General features: G+C 41.9%; 1 protein-coding gene across 1 annotated transcript in view; it reads left to right on the top strand.

Moving 5' to 3' along the window:
* PDXK (pyridoxal kinase) overlaps nucleotides 1-20,817 on the top strand; it is a 42,143-nt gene that overhangs the window by 6,573 nt on the left and 14,753 nt on the right. Inside the window, exons 2-3 of the mRNA XM_081908067.1 lie at nucleotides 12,473-12,527; nucleotides 17,732-17,836. Of these exons, the coding sequence (XP_081764193.1) occupies nucleotides 12,473-12,527; nucleotides 17,732-17,836 (160 nt within the window). The remainder of the gene's footprint in view (nucleotides 1-12,472; nucleotides 12,528-17,731; nucleotides 17,837-20,817) is intronic.

Genomic DNA, 20,817 nt, shown 5'->3' with positions numbered 1-20,817 from the left:
TATAGAGGAAGTTCTATAATATTTTGCTTTCAGCCTTGAATATCTGTGATGCTCAGGCAACTTGCCAGCCCCTGCCATCTGGACCAATTATGAATGGAATGGAGGCAGAACCAGTGATACCTAAATAGTCTGCATATTTCATTAAGAACACGTTTCATTTGCCACTTAACAGAGTTTTGAGGACCATTCTCTTTATTGATCAGAGACCACATGGCTTTAAAATCTGCTCTGGGTAAGTGTCTCCATATTAGGAGAGAGAGAAGATTCCCCCCCCCCCTTTCCACCAGAGGATAATCATCATGCAAGTCAGTTCTGGAGCAGACGTCAGAGCATGCCAGTATATGCTCTGATGCAATGTAGAAGCTGTGAAGCTAATCTGTCCTCTCTAGTGGCAGCTGTTTCTGATGGCAGAGGTTAGTGGTCTTTCTGAACAGTGGAACCTCTGTAGGCTAAATTGCCCTGAATCACAAATGAAAGATGTTTCAGCATTCTGAGTCATGCTGACGTTTCACTCCTATTTATAGAAGGCATGAAAGCTGTTTTAAAAATCAAAATGAACAGTAGTAAATAGGTAAAAAAATAAATGAGTGAAACCAGCAGTGGTGATGAGGGACAGCTGCCACTGCTGATGCCACAAGACATGTTTGCAAGCAAAACATATAAAACCACTGGTGTGTGCAAACTATGAGGTTATTTATCAAATTACCAGCATGTTTATCTTCTTTATTGCACTGTGGCAAACAAACAAATGTGTCCATTTGTAGCAAGACCAACTTTTATTTTAAGCTAAAATATAGTTGTACTTGCTTTTTACATGAGGATACCTGGCTCGGCAGTTGTCAGGGGTTGTTTTCCAGCCTGCACTCGCTGGAACTCAGTTCCGGCACCTCTCAGGTGGGCACCATTGCCATTCTAGGAGAACGAGGGGGGTGCGCATAGTGTGTTATGGCATCTCTTTTTCTTAAAAAAAAAAAAGCACTGGAAGTTGTATATGGGAATCTTTGGACAGCAGGGATTCACAAGCAGCAAGTGTTGTGTGGCTGCAAAGAAGGGTAGTGAGAGTTTATTTAGGCTGTATCAACAGAACCAAATTTTCCAAGTCATGAGATGCAGTAGTTCCACTTTATTCCACATTAGCTGGATCTTTTGGATTATTAGGCCCAGTGGTGGGTGCAGCACTTAAGAAAGCTACAGACAAATTAGAACAATGAAGAATGTCTTCAAAGAAAGACAATGAAGGTGGTCAAGGGTAAGCAAAACAATTCTTATGAAGATAGCTAGAAGAAGAAGAAGAAGAAGAAGAAGAAGAAGAAGAAGAAGAAGAAGAAGAAGAAGAAGAAGAAGAAGAAGAATAGTAGTAGTAGTAGTAGTAGTTTGGATTTGATATCCCGCTTTATCACTACCCAAAGGAGTCTCAAAGCGGCTAACATTCTCCTTTCCCTTCCTCCCCCACAACAAACACTCTGTGGGGTGAGTGGGGCTGAGAGACTTCAGAGAAGTGTGACTGGCCCAAGGTCACCCAGCAGCTGCATGTGGAGGAGCGGAGACGCGAACCCGGTTCCCCAGATTACGAGACTACCACTCTTAACCACTACACCACACTGGGTACTGGGAACTGGGTATATTTTATCCTGGAGAGAAGACAGAGATAGAGTCATGTTAGCATTCTCAAAGTGCTGAAGGGCTGTCTCAGAGAGCAAAGGCTTGTTCTCTGCTGCTCTGTAGGCAAGAGTAGATCTAATGAACTTAATGGTGGTGGATTTCGACTGAACATTAGGAGAAGCTTCTTAATGGTGATAACAGTTGGACTTTTAGGGCTCTCACTTCCTGGGAGCAGAGGCATCAGAGATGTTCTAACTCTATTTCCGCTTTGAGTAGAATAGTGTTGGACTAAATTGCCTGCAAGACCACCTCCAGCTCTGAGTCTATGACTCTCCTGGGAACTACAGATTTCATTTATGCAGTGGACAGTGTGCATAGTTGGGAATAAATGGGTGTGCAATCCTTGTTGAAATCACCATTCAGCCATGAAACTCTTTGGCTGAACTGTTGCCTCAGCCAATTCTGTTTCACAGAGTTGATAAAAGGATAAATAAAGGTTAGAAAATGAAAAGCACTTGGGACTCTTCCAGCCATCCTCTTTACTTGCATTCAGGATGATTTGTGCTCATGATGGTATTGGGCTGGTTATTCATGACCCACTTTAAATAACGTTTATGCCTATAAAACCTTTGAAACAGACATACTGTATTGCTTTGTTTCCAGTTGGCGCATGTCATAGAATCATAGAATGGTAGAGTTAGAAGGGATTTCTTTCTGAAATCCTCTTAACTTCATGCCATAATGTTCTTGAGGGTTGTTGCACTATAGATCAGTGGTGCCCCTCCAGATAGCAATAATGCAGAAGCATCATAGAACAACTAATAACCTGGAATGATGTGTGGATAGTATAAATCCACTACTAATGGATTATTATTGAGTCACTGACAGGTTGCAGAATACTCCGACAAAACACACTCCAGTTTGGAGGGGCCGTTTGTAGAAACTAGGTCTGTGCACTGGATTTGGTTGAGGCCTAAACCCTGAGTCAATTGGACCTATTCAGAGGCCTCGTTTGAGTTGCGTTGTAACAGCCCTTGATTGCTGCAGGTTAGGTTGAGTGGCCTAGAGCCACCTGGGACTTTTGTCCAGCAGGAATGTCCAGCAGCAAGCAGACATGAGCAAACATGAGCAAGAAAAAGGGGAAACCACAAAAAGGAGGGGCCTATCAGGTGGCTGCCTCTTCACAGGAGAAGGTTGGGGGGGGTGCACTGCCAAATTGCCTCAGGGATGAATATGAGTTGGGTGACTGCTGTGGCAGCGCAGGCCAAAGTGGAGCGATCCAGGGGCCACAAATGAGGTGCCAGAGTTAATTGCACCTGGTTGCTTTCTCACTTAAGAGCAAATAAATAGTGAGTTGCACTCAACAAAGTAGAAATCAAATTCTTAAAAATCCAAGTGAAAGCTTTACTTGGAGCATGAAACATTTGTTTTCTCTCAGTTAGAAGCCTGTAGTAACACATTTCTAATTTCAGTTGGAAGAACATCTGCTGTTTTCATAACAGCATCCTTGATCCAAATGAAGGGCTAGGAACATGCCCTCAGAATTCAGAAGTGCATGCTGGCTTTGCTCCTTAAACTTTAGCACCTGTCAGCACAGCACAACCATGCTGTGGTCTGCAGTACAGAATACTGTCTTTCTAGGGTTGTGGCCCTTTTCCATGTGCCCAACTTCCAGATACACATTTCAGGATGTTTCCTGACTATGTGAATGAGATTATCTTTAATGTATATGTTGTTAGAAGAAAAAACTGCTCCCATCCCTTATGGGTTATTCCAGAGCCCGTACAGAGTGGGTTCCCTATCAGTAGGAGAAAAATAACAGAGGCCTACCAGAGTACCATATTTTTCCATGTATAAGACGCCCCTTATTTTGGGGGACTCCAAATTAAGAAAACACCCCTCAGCACTACCCGTGTATAAGATGAGCCCCAATTTTAAACCTATTTTTTTGTTTAAAAAACCCTAGTCTTACACACGGAAAAGTACAGTATATTGAGAAGCAAAGTGGCTAGTAAGCCTGATCTTTATTAAAGGAAAAGGAAAATAAACTGTTGCAACAGGATCTCCACTCACCACTCGGGGAGGGAGGGAAGGAGTACCCTGAGCCCTTATAAAGACTCCTGAAATTCCCCACCCTGTAGCCCCCATAAAACATCATACATACATCACAGAAAGAGGCGGTCTACAGAGAAATCCTGTCTGCCAGGATACCTGATAATAGTCCCTGATTGCATTACCTGGGCAGTCTGGCCATTCTTTTGTGATGCTTAAATACTTTAGTTCCTGAATCCAGGTCACAGGCTCACCCTATTCATACACAAATATGCCCTTAAGACAGGATTTGCAAGCAAAAAGACAATGGGAAGGCTTTCCCCATTTGCCTCCCTTACTGCAGAGGAATATTTGAGGTCATTGGGAGAGTCAAAATGGCTTCAGGATTGCTCTCCCATACTATTTCAGACACATGGTTCCTATATTTAGATATGTGTGCATTTATGAATATTTATTTTATCTTTGAGACCTTACAATTCTTATAACACGTATATGTATTTTTTCTGGGGGGAAATCAACAGAATTTGGATTATCAACCTTTTTTCTCCCCCCCCCCCAAGAGTCACTGAGAAGGGAGGGATCGAAAGTGCTGCACCAGGCTCCATTTCCATGCCCTGAAGCAGAGTGCCAGCAGGTCCTCCTTCACACCTCTGTGCCTTAGCAGCAAGATGAGTCAGTTGGCTCTCATCAGAGGGCTTCCTAATCCCTTTCTCATTGCATGAATTTTGAAGCTGCACAGTTTGGTCTAGGTTCAGATATTTGCTCCTGAAGGTACAAAGGCAGGTCTCTTAGACGCACTTTGAAAAGGGGGTGTGGGAATTATGCACACTTCCCCCAAGAGTTTCACTAATGTTTGCTAGAATATTGCAGTTGACAGTGCAGCTAAATGATTGACGTCTTGAGCTCCAATGCTAGGGAGCATAAGACTGAGAATTTGGGTCCTTTGTCCTTTGAACAGCAGACACACAGGCTAAGCACAGTTTGTAAAGGTCTCTTCGTTTTAAAAGCTATTTGCCATGTATCTTCCGGGGGTGGGGGAACACACCGTTAAGAACAAGTCTGAGCCCTTCCTTGGGCTCATGGAACTAACTGTACAGTTTGTTGGATACTGGTCATTGACTTTATTGGTCCACATTAATACAACTACAAGACTTTATTTTCTGTTTTCATGACAAGCCATAGATTTATATACAATAGCCATCATTTGCTGCTGGTTTTATAAATTCTCAAAACTGCATAAAGTAAAACTGTTGAGAGTTAAATGTGGACTCCTACTTTGGACAATCATGACCTCTTCAGGGTCATAATAGAATACATGAATCAGCATTGTTTCCACTCTTACACCCTGAAATAGCTAACTCAATGCCTCTTGCCGGCGTGATGCATTATTGTTGCTTTGTTCCTTATCTTTAAGTCAATTGCCTACCCACTGTATTGCATTATTGCCCCGGGAATATATCTCCAAAATCTTAATGAGATTTTGGTACCTCACTGTATTCATTTCTTTCAAATACAGCTAAACTATGTAGTCCCATTATATAAGCTTGATGTGCTGTGCTAAATAATAAGAGAACAAGAGATACAAATTGAGTAGGACCAATTTATGATTGGTTGACCTATGCTGGCCATTATGTTCTACTCTAAGATTACACTGCATTTTTAAAGCAGCTTTAAAGCAGTCATGTTGACCTATAGGAAAAATTCATAATATTGGGGTTGTAGCAAGCTTGCTTTTTTCTTTTCTTTTTTTTTGAGAATTCAAAAGAGGAGAATGGTAGAGATTCTGAAAGCTTGCACACTATTTTGTGATATTTTGAATGACCTAAGATAAATAAAGGTAGTTTTCTAACATAGCTTTTGAGTATTGTAAATGTATTTCTTTTAAGCAATATTTTTAATAGTAATTCTCCCCCCCCCCCACCTTTAGGGTAGAATTTCTCAGAATGAGTCATGCCCCCCCAAAAAATATATATGCTAATTAGAGACCCCTCACAAACTCAATCCCAACTTTTCCCAGAACTTGGCATATGTTTTAATCTACTGCAGGGCCAGCCCAATGTTCATAGAGCCCTTGATACCTAAATTCAGTGGTCTAAAGTTCAATCTGTCTTAATAGTAGATAAGCAGATATACAAAGTGTTTTACATTTACACTGCAGCATTTAAATACAGCTTGTGCATCTTCTCTGAATGAGTTTCTCTTTGATGTCACAGCACAAGTATTTGCTAGCCAGATTCTGCCCTCCATTGATCTTGCACAAGCTCCTTGAATTTGATCCAGGTGTCTTTCTTCTTGTATTCAGTTTATAGTTTTTTTCTTGTTTAGAGCGGAGGATCTTCGTAAAACTGCTGTGAAAATCACAATACTTTCTTTTTCACTTTTCCTCAATTTCTGTTGGACGTAACACTACCTGACCTGTACCACAATCAACTTGTACTTAAGATTGTTGTAGATTTAAAGGAAGAAAAAAAATGGCATGTGTTTATTTTGAATGCAGCAGTGATTAGACTAGTTACAACAATGACAAAAATAACAATTATTTCAGTGACTTCTTTTGGTTAAAATAAAGACAGCATAGAGAATGAATTAATGGTGTTTTCTTTTTGTTTTGGATTTGAATTCAAAGTGATATGTTTTATCCTTTAGAAAGCACCATGCAAGTTTGATCTAGCCAGGTATTTTCTAGGTCAGGCATAGGCAAACTCGGCCCTCCAGATGTTTTGGGACTACAACTCGCATCATGCCTAGCTAACAGGACCAGTGGTCAGGGATGATGGGAATTGTACTCTCAAAACATTTGGAGGGCTGAGTTTGTCTATGCCTGTTCTAGGTTCTTCCCCACTTTCTAATTTAAGATTCTTCCATTATTTCGCCAAAGAATTGATGCTTTTGAATTATGGTGCTGGAGGAGACTCTTGAGAGTCCCATGGACTGCAAGAAGATCAAACGCATCCATTCTTAAGGAAATTAGCCCTGAGTGCTCACTGGAAGGACAGATTGTGAAGCTGAGGCTCCAGTACTTTGGCCACCTCATGAGAATAGAAGACTCCCTGGAAAAGACCCTGATGTTGGGAAAGATGGAGGGCACAAGGAGAAGGGGACGACAGTGGACGAGATGGTTGGACAGTGTTCTCAAAGCCACAAACATGAGTCTGACCAAACTGCGGGAGGCAGTGGAAGACAGGAGTGCCTGGCGTGCTCTGGTCCATGGGGTCACGAAGAGTCGGACACGACTAAATGTCTAAACAACAACAACAACATTATTTCTTGCCAGCCGTGGGCCTTTAGTTAAAGAAGGTATTTATGGATGGCAAACCCCTCTTGCTGCCTTTGGCAGACAGAAGGGAAAAGCTGTTCATATGTGTGTTTTGCTGTCTTAAGGGTGGCACCTGTTCAGAGTGTCCTGACTGGGATTTAATGTTGCTGTTCACATTTTTAAAAAGTTGCTAGCTCTGCTTCAATGCTGAGGAATAAGGAGTTCTGATTTTCATACTTCTAAAAATGAATTAGTGTGCCGATGAACAATTACAATTTCCATCCCCCTCAAGGTGGCAACCAAAGCTGGGGGGGGAAGTATACAGAAGAAAAAGTTCTGGCTGAAGATATGAGACTCGGTAATCTCAGAATGCATTGTTAATCCTACTTGACAGCTGCTTAATCTGAAGAAGAAAAAAGTTCACATATTGAGATGCGCAACTTAATAAGAAAGAAAGAAATCTCCTGTATCTAACTCCTGCATAATAACTTTCAAATGGTTTGAGTGATTTACTATAAAATTTTAGGCTTCTAAAGAAAAACCTTGCCTGCAGGACAACACTTGGAACTCCACTGATTTATGTAAAACTGCCTTGCACAATGCTGTCTAATTGTATTTTGTAGTTTCTGTCTGGAAATTAACAACTAAGCTGCTATCCTGATAAACTGAAGACAGGCGTATTTGTTCAGATGCACTCTCTTAAATACTGTTCCTAATTTGGTGACATGTATTGGAACACTTTGAGAACTTTGGAATGTTCCAGTAGAGGAGCTATGCTGTGTCACGATCCTGCAATGCAGTTGACATGCAATTAAGTGCCACTCTGCCTTGCAGCTTGCCACTTCCATCAGGGGACCGAGGAACTGAGATTAGAGCATGCTGTGGATTAAAACAAACTGTGGCATTACTTTGATTTTACAGCTGATTCTACAGAATAGTAAGCAGTAAGTGCAGTCTATCAACCTGGGATTTCAGAAGCAGTATCCTCAAAAGTTAATAATAATAATAAGATTTCAGATGTTGCTAGTGCAGCCCCGAAAGATCAATGCATGGATAACGTACCCACCCAGAACAAACTTAGTTGGTCTCTAAGATGCCACTGGAAGGAATTTTTTTATTTTGTTCCATCCTTCCAAAGTTTAAGATATTCCTCTTTAACTTTTTTGATGAAGAGATGGAAAATTGGGAGCTTGTTTTGAGCATAGAAGTGACTAGTTGCATCTAATGATGCTATTAAAGGCTGATGGTGCTTGCCTTGTAGTGTGCATTGTTGCTTGCAGTATTTGAATGCGTTGCAGACATTGCTCATCTTGGCCCTGTGTGGTCTGCAGTCATCAGACTAGGTACTCAGATTAGCACATGTTTACTCATTGCTGGGCGACACAGATGGCGCTGTGGGTTAAACCACAGAGCCTAGGACTTGCTGTTCAGAAGGTTGGCAGTTCGAATCCCCGCAACGGGGTGAGCTCCCGTTGCTCGGTCCCTGCTCCTGCCAACCTAGCAGTTCAAAAGCACCTCAAAGTGCAAGTAGATAAATAGGTACTGCTCCAACGGGAAGGTAAACAGCATTTCCATGCTCTGCTCTGGTTCGCCAGAAGCGGCTTAGTCATGCTGGCCACATGACCTGGAAGCTGTATGCCGGCTCCCTCGGCCAGTAAAACGAGATGAGTGGCGCAACCCCAGAGTCAGTCTTGACTGGACCTAATGGTCAGGGGTCCCTTTACCTTTACTCTTTCCTGAGATGGATGGACGTTTAAAAGTGTGTATGTAATTTTCTGAACAATTCTGTCAAAAGATATGTGATCTAGTCACGTGAGTCCTGTTGGGAAAACTAAAACCTCCAGCTATCTGAAACAGACCGCAATGAATCTATGCTTGGTTGTTTGATAGTGTTATCCAGTTATTACACAGGGTGGATGTTAGAATAGGTGGCTTATAACAAAAATTTTGAAATGAAGAAAATAATTCCTTTTGCTCAGGGCTCCCCATCAAACGCAGATCTGATTACCTTCCCAGTCTTCAAATCAGCCATTCTCTTCTCCCCTCCATACAAGTTGTACTACGGAAAAGCTGTTGCTTAGTAAAATGTTACATGTTTTGCAAGCAAAGATCCCAGATTCAGTCCGTGACATGGCTGGGAGAAACTCCTGTTTGAAACCTTGGAATGCTACTCACAGTCATTGTAAACAATACTGAGCTAGATGGACTAATGTTTTGACTCTGTATAAGGTAGATCACTGAGTTCATATGTTCAGTTATTGGAATTGGGAATATGAAGGGGGACTAGGCCGAAATGTTTTATTTATTTATTAAATTTCTATACCACCCTTCATCCAAGGATTGCAGGGCACTGATGGCAGCAATTCTTCTCTGCCAGTGACCAGTGCAGCAGGGCACATGGCAGCAAAGCAGGGAGTGTAGGCAGTGGCAGCAGCAGCAGGTATGGTGGTAGTGGCGGCAGCAGTGTGGCACTTCCGGTTTTGCCTCAGGCGGCGAAATGAGATGCATTACCCCTGTACTCATGAGATGGGTAGTGGAGATGGATCCTGGCTTGTATAGACTTGGGCTTGTGTACAGGCTTTCTCTATAGTTACAAACCTTTTGGATTGCATTCAGACACTGATATACGAGGCAATTTAAACCTGCTGTTGTACAACCAGTAAACGCTGTGGCTTACTTGTTTGGCTATCTGTATCTATTAGAAATCGCAGTAATGCATTCTTCTTGTTTCTAATGACTATTTAATCAAAGCAATAATTCACTGCAAAGTAGAGTGGTGTTTTTCCCCCCTTTGGTGGTGGCCAGCTTGTCTTTAAGATGGAGTTAGAATTTTAAGGAGCTACTATGGAAATGTTTTATCTTTTAGAGTTCTTTATTATTTTGGCTCTGTAATTATTTCCTCAGCACTTTCAGTATCTTTGTCTCTGATGTTCTTAAGTAGAAGAGATAGAGAGAGAGACAGACAGACAGACACATATTGGTTGAATTTCAAATGGTCCTTGAAGAAAGAAAGCTTGCGTGGAATTATATAAAACCACACACATCTTCCTATAGTGTATGGAGCACATAGACTTCAAAAGTGCATAAAGTTTTGAGTGCATGTGTATGTGATGGGTGAAATATTCAGTGCCTAGCTAAAGGGCATTCATCACATCGCAACGGTCTATGAGGCAATCAGTGGTGATTTTGAGGTAGCCTTCACTGCATTTATCAGGCAATAACTATAGCTACTGCTTGCTTTAGTGAACCGTGACAAATGGTTACCAGCTTGAATTCTTTCTTCTTCAATTAAACTGTGTGAAATGACCATATGGATCCAGTTTCATAAGTGCTTGCTTATTCCACTCAGGCTTTCCGCTGACTTACATTATTCTAATTGCTCACAATGCGATTTCACTAGTAAAGGAGCTATACTAACGTTGGTCACACAAGGAGCTTAAAAAAAATGTTAACATCAGTAACTTTTAATATTGCATTTTTAAAAACAATCAATTAGGAAAGCTGTACTAACTTGGGCCCTGATCCAGGAAAAGCCCACATATGTCACAATTAATGTTAAGTGTGATTGATTTTATCCTAGTTCACAGGTGCCAGCATGCTGCACTCCAGATACTTTTGGGCTGTAGCTCCCCTCGTGTTTATTTGTTTATTAAAACAAATAAACTTTAAAACTAGCCAAATAAAATAAGATACAATTAACCACAGAGCTCAAAAACAGCCTTTCTCCAAGTGCCATTTTGTTTCAACCTACCAGTATTTTTATTAAGTGTTGGACATTAATAAATATTATCTACCCACCTATTTAAAGTTTGTATGGGAATAGGTGGTCCTTCAGATATCCAGGTCCCAAGCTATAACGGTCTCTTAGAGGTTATCAAATCAGCACTTTTGTATTGGTCGCAAACAAATAGGAAGCCAATGGAGTTATTTTAACACTGGTGAGATGTTCCCTGTGGCTAGTACCAATTAGCTGCCTTGTTCTATACCAGTGTAGTCTTCAGACGTCAAATGCATTGCAATAGTCTCATTTTGAAGACTGTTGTGGCCAGTACACAAAGAAATCTCTTCCAGCTCTATGGTTCTGTGTTTTACTGCAGTAATAACAGTTCACATTAGTTTTCCTTTGCTGGGAAGTATCCAGGGGGCTGTATACGCTACCATAGATGATGTCAGGATATGTGTGCATGGATATCTTGGGCACATAGCTGTCAACTTTCAGATTTGAAAATAAGGGATCAGCAGCCTCAAAAATAAGGGATCAGCAGCCTCACCTGTCCCGGGGACAGTATGGGATATCTAACAATCCGGGATAGCAGCGGGAAGCAGGGAAAACGGCGCTGGAATAAGGGAATTTCCCACAAAAAAAGGGAAGGTTGACAGCTATGCTTGGGCAGCCACATTCACACAGCTGCCTTTGTGGGAGCAAATTATTGGAGTGGTATGAGGGCTCTTAATAAACTGCCGTCCCTATATTTTAAAGCTAATGCAGCTGTTGTTGCAAAGAACCAAGAAGCCAGCTTTATCAGTAGTTGCTGCAGATTCATCCAATCTGTACACTTCCCTAGGCCACAGAAAAAAAGATCTTGCAATCTGCTGATATTTTGTGAGTGAATCTGAGTATGTCTTACTTTAGTATAGCATAGCCTAGTTATGTGGCTTAAATTATGTGAAGGGGCTACCCTGTCATGTCAAGGAAGACACAATGTCCCCCAGTGTACAGCGTGACTAGCAAAGCTTCAATTAAACTGCCAGCAAATTGCTTGAAAATGGATCATACACGATTTCTGCACTATTACTATTGTCTCCCTGTGACTCACTCTGCTGTATATAGTAGCTTTTATTTTGAAGACTATTTTATTCCTACCATGAGAGGTTTCAGAGCAAATATATTAAATGTCAGATGTTTCCATCATATTTGCAGCCTAAGACTTAAGCAGTGGATGGAAATGTAGCATGCCTTGAAATATGAGATAAATATATATTTACTGTTATCTCTATTGCTACTGCAAAGAGTAGTTTACCTCTTTGCTACAACACCATACACATATCCATCTCACCCGCTCCTCCCTCCCAGGCTTGGCTGTTTTCGGGGAGGGGTTTTTTGCATGTTGCGTCATAATTCTGTGCAATATCAAATATAGTCACTGCAAAGGAATGCTGTTTATTAGATTTTGAACTCTTACAAAATATTAATGTTTGCTGTAAACAACCTTCCCTCATCCTCCAAGAGTTTCCCCTTTTAGGCCCTTGGGATCCTGAGAACTTCACATTCATATTTTCTACCATTTTCTCTTCCTGACCTTATTATTGCTGTAATATTGCCTTTACAGGTTTGCCCTGTTTAACTTCTATTTTAGTTTATTCATCAATATCTTTCAGCTGTGTGTTGGCAGAAGAAGGGAGACTTCCAGCAGAAGCATTTTATTGTTTATGGGTTTGCTTAATTACCCAGCTTTTAGTTGTCAGCATACTGTACTTAAATGCATAGTGGGCCACAGAAATATGTTGCTACCCTAGAATAAGGAGGAATTTTGTTTATAAGTATTATTTGGTTTTTTGCAGGTTTTGGGCTTTGAAATAGATACTGTGAACTCTGTCCAGTTTTCAAATCATACAGGTAAGTATATACATACCGTATATCTATTCTCTTGAGATGCTTTTAGTTTACAGAAAAGGGGATGGATTTTCCCAATGAAGGGATGTAGAAAGTGGAGTCTCCCAAGGATCAGTACTGAGACCTGTGCTTTTTAACTTGATCATAAATGATTTAGCGTTGGGTATGAGCAGAGAGGTAGCCAAGTTTGCTGATGGTACCAAATTGTTCAGGGTAGTTAAAACTAAAAGTGATTACAAAGAGCTCCAAAAGGATCTCTCTGAACTGAGTCAGTGGGTGGTAAAATGGCAAATGCAATTCAGTGGTAAGCAAGTGTAAAGAGATACACATTGTTGTGTGGGGGAAATCTTAATTTCAACAAATACACGCATGGAATCTGAACTTGTGGTGACTTACCAGGAATAAGAACTGGGTCAAAGTGAATAGCTCAGTGAAGATGTTGACCCAGTGTGGCAGCTGCTAGGAGTCCATGCTAGGGATCATTAGGTCAGGGAATGAAAATAAGCCAACATCACACAAATCTATGATGTGATTGCACTTGGAATAAATTTGGGACTTTTTAGTTTAGAAAAAATATGAATAGGGGGGGTGGGACACGAGAGAGTTGTATAGGATTAGACATGGTGTGGAGAAAGTGGATAGCAAAAAGGTTTTCTCTATATCTAATAATGATAGAACTAGAAATGTTGGAAGATTCAGGGCAGACGAAAGTAAGTGTTATGGAATTCTCTCCCACAAAAAGTAGTGATGGCCACTAACTTGAATGACTGGTAAAGGTAAAGGGACCCCTGACCATTAGGTCCAGTCGTGACCGACTCTGGGGTTGTGCCGCTCATCTTGCTTTATTGGCCGAGGGAGCCGGCATACAGCTTCCGGGAGGTCATGTGGCCAGCATGACTAAGCCGCTTCTGGCGAACCAGAGCAGCGCATGGAAACGCCGTTTACTTTCCCACCGGAGCAGTACCTATTTATCTACTTGCACTTTGAGGTGCTTTTGAACTGCTAGGTTGGCAGGAGCAGGGACCGAGCAACGGGAGCTCACCCTGTCACAGGGATTCGAACCGCTGACCTTCTGATCGGCAAGTCATGGAGAAAAAGGCTGCGCTCTGCCTCCACTGCCGGAGGCAGCATGTCTGCATACCATTGTTGGAAATTGTAGGTGGAGAAAGTGCTGCTGGTCTCAGGGCCTGCTTCCTAGAGGCCAGATAGGGAAACTTTTGACCTGCCAGATGTTGAAAACTGCAACTCCCGTCATCCCTGGCTATTTGCCATTCTCGCTGGGATGTAATTCTGCAACATCTGGAGGACGAAAGGTTCCCCAAACCTACCGTAGCCACATATGAAATCTACTGTGAGAGCATGTTGTTGGATTAGATGGACCTCTGACCCGGTAGAGCAGGCTCCTCTGGCATTCTTATGTATAATCCTAAATAAATGTTAAGAATACAGAACACTCAGGGACCATTCCCAACTCCCCAATGTTGATGACTTGAGGAGGGATTTGATTTGGTTTCTGTGCTGGTCTCTCTCTTGCTGCTGTGGAGACCTGAATGGAAGGGTGGTTACAGCTGGTGTACAGGGCATTTCAGGGATAGAGCTGGACTCGAACAGGAATCCACTGACTTCTGTGCTGGTCCATTGTCAGATGGATCTTCTCTGTTGTGCCAGCCTGGAATTGGTGCTGCAAAACAACATCATCATCAACAACAAGGAAACCGCCTCTCAGTTTCTACCCAGACCAGCAAGAGCCAACAAGGCTTCAGATGTGGTGGTGGCTCTTCTGCTCTGATGGTCCACTAGGCAAGGTTAGGATTGTGTTACCTCTCTTTATTTGTGGGAGGCGCTGTGGGTTAAACCACAGAGCCTAGGACTTGCTGATCAGAAGGTCGGTGGTTCGAATCCCCGCGATGGGGTGAGCTCCCGTTGCTCGGTCCCTGCTCCTGCCAACCTAACAGTTCGAAAGCACGTCAAAGTGCAAGCGGGAAGGTCAACTGTGTTTCCGTGCGCTGCTCTGGTTCGCCAGAAGCCGCTTAGTCATGCTGGCCACATGACCCGGAAGCTGTACGCCGGCTCCCTCGGCCAATAAAGCGAGATGAGCCCCGCAACCCCAGAGTCGGTCACAACTGGACCTAATGGTCAGGGGTCCCTTTACCTTTACCTTTAGTGAGAGGAGCAAGCTTTATGCGATATCAAAGGAGCATAAAGAACAGACTCTTGCATCAGACTTTCATCTGAGTCTGATCATTCCAGCCTTGCAAAGCAGCTTGGGCCTGGTATTGCTCTGGCAGTGTTGGCAGCGAAGGCTGAGCAGGCGTGCGGTTGGCTCCTTTCACCCTCCAATCCCTGCCCTCCCAGAGTGTGTGCGTGTGCCCCAGGTGCCATTAAAGCACGTTCTGCCGCTGTTTCACACAGTGTGTCAAATCTTTCTTCCTCTTTTCCCAGCAGCCATTAAAAAAAACAAGTTTTAAAGGGAAACTACCTTGCTTCGAAAAGTTTTGGAAACAGCAGCCCCTTATCTCTCCAGTGATGAAGTGTTTGTTTGTGTGTGTGTATTACATTTCCTCCTTGGTTCTCCCCCAAGGAGCCTGGGCGAGCATCTGTAGAGGTAGCTTTTTTTTTATCCCCACAAGAATGCTAAGAGGTACTAAGATTGGTATTAATTTGTCTGAGGCTACCCAGTGGCAAATTGACACTGTCACCTGTCACTATAAACACCTGCCCATACATAGACTTCATGATTCCTTCGAAGAATTTGACTTTCTGATATTTGCAAGCGAGCGAGGGAGGAGAGAGATAAGGAGCATATATTAAAACATCTTCCGATGGACGCTTGTTTTTTTCTGAATCACTCTGTTCCTTACATTAACGAAAAGGAAGATGTTGATATGCTATTTGTGATGCTCAAGAATATCCTTCTTTTAATCCTCCTGATATAGAGAGAGCATTTTAAGCTGGAGCCCTGAGGGAGCTCTGTTGGCTAAGTTGCCTGGCGAGGAGTATTTACTGTATGATTAGAGTGAGTGACTCACCTCCAAACGACATTGTGCTTCACGCTCGAATAAAAGGCGCTTGTCACACAGCCTACGTAGATGCTCTTTTTTTAAAAGAAGAAGAAACAGGGGGGAAGGGGGAGACAGTTTCAGTTTGTCACGCTCTCTCTCATGTGTACGAATATAAATGTTTTGGGGGAAGGGGGAGGAAATAGACCCTGATAGGCTTCTGGCTTGCTCTTAACAGTTTGGCAGACTTGTTATTAGCATGCATATAAAGGACTCATTTGGTTTGCTTCCTAGGCTTGAAAAACAAAACAGGTGTGTGTTGTAAACTCAGATGCATTGTTTAATTTCACGTTCGGGGATGCAGTTGGACTGGGATCCAAACAGGATTTCTCACAACAGGAATTCTCACTCCTGAATACGGCTTAAGCACATGCTTCCAGCCAAACATTTCCCACTGAGACGTGATGCAGAATGCTGATGCTAACTCAGACATTCTCTGTAGCCTCCTGTGGGTTTTGGCTCTGTAGCATCCTGTGTGAGGGATCTTGCAACGGCTCTACCCTAATACCAGGAGGCAGGATGGTTGTATTTATTGGTTAACAACAGATCAGGAGCTCAACACCCAGGCACCAAGAAGACCATAGAGTAGAGAGATTTAAAGGCATGTGCAAAGCTATCTTCGATGCCTGTTGTTGCGGAACCAGTTCTGATTTGAAGAAGGCTAATAAATTTGCAGAACTGTGTTGGAGAATTAAGGAAAATGCTCCCCCCCTTTTTTTTGGGGGGGAGGAACAAGAGTGGAAATTTGAACCTTCGTTTCCAAGGATAACATATTATAGTATGCTGACCCATTTACTGCTTGCCCAGTACCTCCTGCCAGTCACAATGGGACACTGTGTCCTTGAATGCTCTTTGGCTATTTCCCTCCTTCTCAGAGTTTATTCAAAAGTGTTCTTGGCACCGCTTCTGTTCATCTTTGAACTTTTGTACCATCAGATGCCAAAATGCAATTACGGTACGTTTATAAAAGGGGTCAGAGAAAGCAGGTGGGTGAACTCCCTAACCAAAGCTAATGTGGGGAATTATTATAGCCAGATGGTAGATTTCATGCCTCAGGTGGCTTGAGGAACACCCTTTTGTTCTTTCACTTGCGGAATGTGATTGGTTTTCCTCTGATTCTATATTTGGAAAACCCCAGTTGCTTTCACAAAATAATAACAGGACTATTAATGTTGATTTATTTTCTTTCGAAAATGCATTTATTGGGTCAGAAATTATGAGATTAATCTTGTTTTAGTGCTCTCACTCATTCCTCTACAAAACCTGCCACAACAATTTCAGTTTTAATGAGATTATTGTGCTGGAGATGCTGTGGAATCAATCATTCCCTCTGTTTCCAGTGTTCAGGCTGTAACTGCCATTGCTTTATTTATTATTTGCATATTCCATTTTTAAACTGCCCTTCATCAGTTAAGATCCCAGGGCAGTTTACAATATATGGAATTAAAACAGTAACATTTAATTTAACAAAACACTATAATACACACCAAACATGAATTCAAAATAAACAATAAACCAACCATCAATAGACAATAGAAATATAACTGACTTGAAAGGCCTGGATGTACATATGGGTCATTAGATGGGGAACCTTTGTCTTGTAGGTCATATATGACCTATGACCTGGTTCCATCTACCCCACAGGGCTTTCTGAACACTGCAGCCTGCTATGGGTCTTTGGGTGAGTAGAGGGACAGTTCCTAGTAGTGTGGACACCATCAGAAAGTGAAGACAGCACTCTTCCTCCACTCATCACCAGGAATGATTGGGTTGCCAATCACCCACAGTCTATATTACATTCTATACTTTGTGTGAACATCCTCTGGCCATGAAGGATCCCTCAGGGGAGAGTTCTTGAGGAAATGACCTTTGTAGTGACAGCCTAAAGGTAGCTCTGCAGACCTCAATATGTGAAGTACCAGCTGGGTGTTCATGGGTATCTGTTCCTCAAGCTGTCAAGTTACCTGCCACCATCTGCTGCACAATTCCCCAAACCTGAGATAATTCCCCACAGAGACATTATAGCAAGGGTTAGCGCAATCTAAATGAGAAAAAGGTACAGACCAGTTCCAGAGGGATACACCACCCGGTGTAGTCTTACTTAACCAATCCAACCTGTAACTTTATTTGGTCTGTTTCTTTGCTCAGGTTATGATCACTGGAAGGGACAGGTGTTAAATTCAGATGAACTTCATGAACTATATGAAGGACTGAAACTGAACAATGTAAATCATTACGATTATGTACTTACAGGTAAGCTTCTTAATTTTTGCGAGAGTGTTATCGTGGCCACTAAAGAACCTGAAATACGTACACTGAGGGTAAAATGATTCCATAGCTGTTGTTAAGGCAAATGGGGTCCTAGGTGGCCTTCCCTCAATCTCTTAAACATGTTTAAGAGCTAACTCAGTGTTATGTCTGCATTACCTCTCTAGGAGAAGCATTTTTAAAAGGCAACCTCAGCAGGAAGCTTGTAATATAAAGCTTTGCATCCAGCAAAATACCCTCGCTCACATTTCTGCAGATTATTATTAATAACATAGTTTCACCTCAATGCATACAGTGCATATGTTTTAAATTTCATTTTCTGTATTTCTTACTGCAGTGAATAGGCTTGTTATAAACTTGCTAGATGAAATTGATTGCCATATTGATTTATATAACTTCCTCAAGAAGGGAGGTGGTTTCAAAGCCGGGGATAACGGGGAAATTTAATGATACAGGTCCAGAATTATCGCCCATAAAGGCTACTCTGCCATGAAGGGTATTGCACAGCTGACAGTTTATTTCCCCCTGCTCTGGTTTCCATGGAGTTCTTGGAGGTAAAGGAGATATTTAATAACAAAGTGAATGAGATTGCACTGATGTGGCAATGAATTTTCAGCATAAACAGATTCCATTTGTTTTGAAGACCTTTTTAATTTCCCCCCTGAGGAAAATCTTAATGTGCAAAATGACAGAATAGCTTCACAGTATTGCTTTCTTTTACCAACCACAGCTGGCCAGCTAAAATATTTTTCTACCTGCACTATTGCTTATTTTTATTTTATTTCTTATCCTGCTTCTATGTGGGTTCAGGGTTGCTTTTTTCAAAGTATAGTTTGAAATAATTGAGGTAATTTCGAGACTGGAAAGTCTATATCATTTAAAGTTGATTTTTAAGGTATTACATACTCTGTGTCCATATTCAGAGCTTTTCAGGAAAGCATAAGTTGTGAGGAGCTATATTTTCAAGGAGTTGTGTCTAAGTGGGAAAGAGAAGCTTTGATGGAAGAGAGTATGGCACCAGTGAAAAAAATAACATTTCAGACATTCATTGACTAATGCATTGTGCTTGCTGGGTATAGAGGTTAAAACTCTAATTTTAATCTTTATTTTTGCTCATTGTCTTGGCCCTGTTTATTGTTTGGGAAGAGAGAACAATAAAAATTTCCTGAAAATATTGGCCCAGGATGCGGCACCCTACACAGACACATCCCAATGAACCCAATTTGGATTGCTAGTCTAATATCTAAGAGCGATACAATTTATTTATTTATTTATCTATTTAGATTGACAAATATATTAACTATTTAATCATAGAATCTCTAAGCAGCATGCATAAAGCAGCTGTAAAAAATATACAAATAAAATAATCAAAATTTAAATGCAGTTATCTGCAACTCTGTTTACATGTTCAGGCAAGCTTGCTAAATAACTTTTTTTAGCAGCTTCTACTGCATGTGGCGACTTTGGTCTCTACTTTCAGTATCACACATTGTGACTAAAGAACTAAAGTCACTGTTATAAGGGATATGGCGTTTCTGCTGTTTTTGTGCTCTTTGCTTTATAACGCCTATTAAAACAGCGGCATGTGATGTTATCACACGGGCCTTCTTGCCACCATCTCACATAATTGGCTGGTAGGGGATGAGAATGGGGAGTTTCAGAGTGTGGTGACATCAATTTTTTTCCCTTTGGTACTATATGTTGTTTGAAAACATACAGAGCAGCAGCTGCTCCTTGTCCCTCACAATACATTTTGTCTCAGGTCTCCCTAGTGTCTCTTGTTATGTCTTGTTTAGATCTAAGACTAAGGTCACTGCCACACCATACATTTACACCACTTTAACAGGCATAGCTCCCCGCAAAGAATTCTGGGAGCTCTGGTATGTTAAGGTGATGACCTCACAGAGCTACCATTCCCAGCACCCTCAACAAACTACAGTTTTCAGGATTCTCCATGAAGTGGTGTAATAGTTCTTTAAATGTATAGCATGGATATAACTTAGGCCATATTTCTCAACTCTCTGAGGAATGATGACCAGACGTGTAAATTATTCACTAAAGTAATCTCTCTAAACTAATGAATAACTCTTGAGTAAAATGTATAAGGGTCACTCCTATAGAGGCAGGGCAAAGTTTGCTCTGAATTTCATCTGAATTACCCGCTAGAACTCAACAGTGTTGAAGAGCAGAGATGGGGGCTGGGGAGTTCTTGCTTCATTTGGTTTTGCAGAATAACAAACCATCTATGCTGTTCACGGCCATCTTACACAGTAAATGTGGGGCTGCCCTTGAGACTGACCCAGAAACTCCAGCGGGTGCAGAATGCCGCAGCGAGACTCCTTACGGGGTCTTCGCTTAGAGATCACATTCATTCGGTGCTATACCAGCTGCACTGGCTCCCGGTGGAGTACAGGATCAGGTTTAAGGTGCTGGTTTTAACCTTCAAAGCCCTATACGGCCTAGGGCCCTCGTACCTACGGGACCGCCTCTCCTGGTATGCCCCACAGAGGAACTTACGGTCTTCAAATAAAAACACCTTGAAGGTCCCAAGCCACAGAGAGGTTAGGCTGGCCTCAACTAGAGCCAGGGCCTTTTCGGCTGCGGCTCCAACCTGGTGGAACGCTCTGTCACAAGAGACAAGGGCCCTCCAGGACTTGACATCTTTCCGCAGGGCCTGCAAGACAGAGCTGTTCCACCTGGCCTTTGGTCAGGGCGCAGCCTGACTCCCTCCTTTGGCAATCTTTACAAAACTTTAGTTTATGGTTGCCATCAATTTTGATTTTAATTCATTTTTATAATGTTTTATAATGTTGTACTGTTTTAGTGTTGTTAGCCGCCCTGAGCCCGGCTTCGGCTGGGGAGGGCGGGATATAAATAAAACTTATTATTATTATTATTATTATTATTATTATTATTATTATTATTCATTCAGGGTTTCTGAGGTGCCATTCACTTTGCTTGATCTG

Source organism: Podarcis melisellensis (assembly GCF_964234715.1).
Source record: "Podarcis melisellensis genome assembly, chromosome: 4".
NCBI lineage: Eukaryota > Metazoa > Chordata > Lepidosauria > Squamata > Lacertidae > Podarcis > Podarcis melisellensis.
Note: the sequence above shows the minus strand (reverse complement) of the source record. Positions and strands in the feature narration are given on the sequence as shown.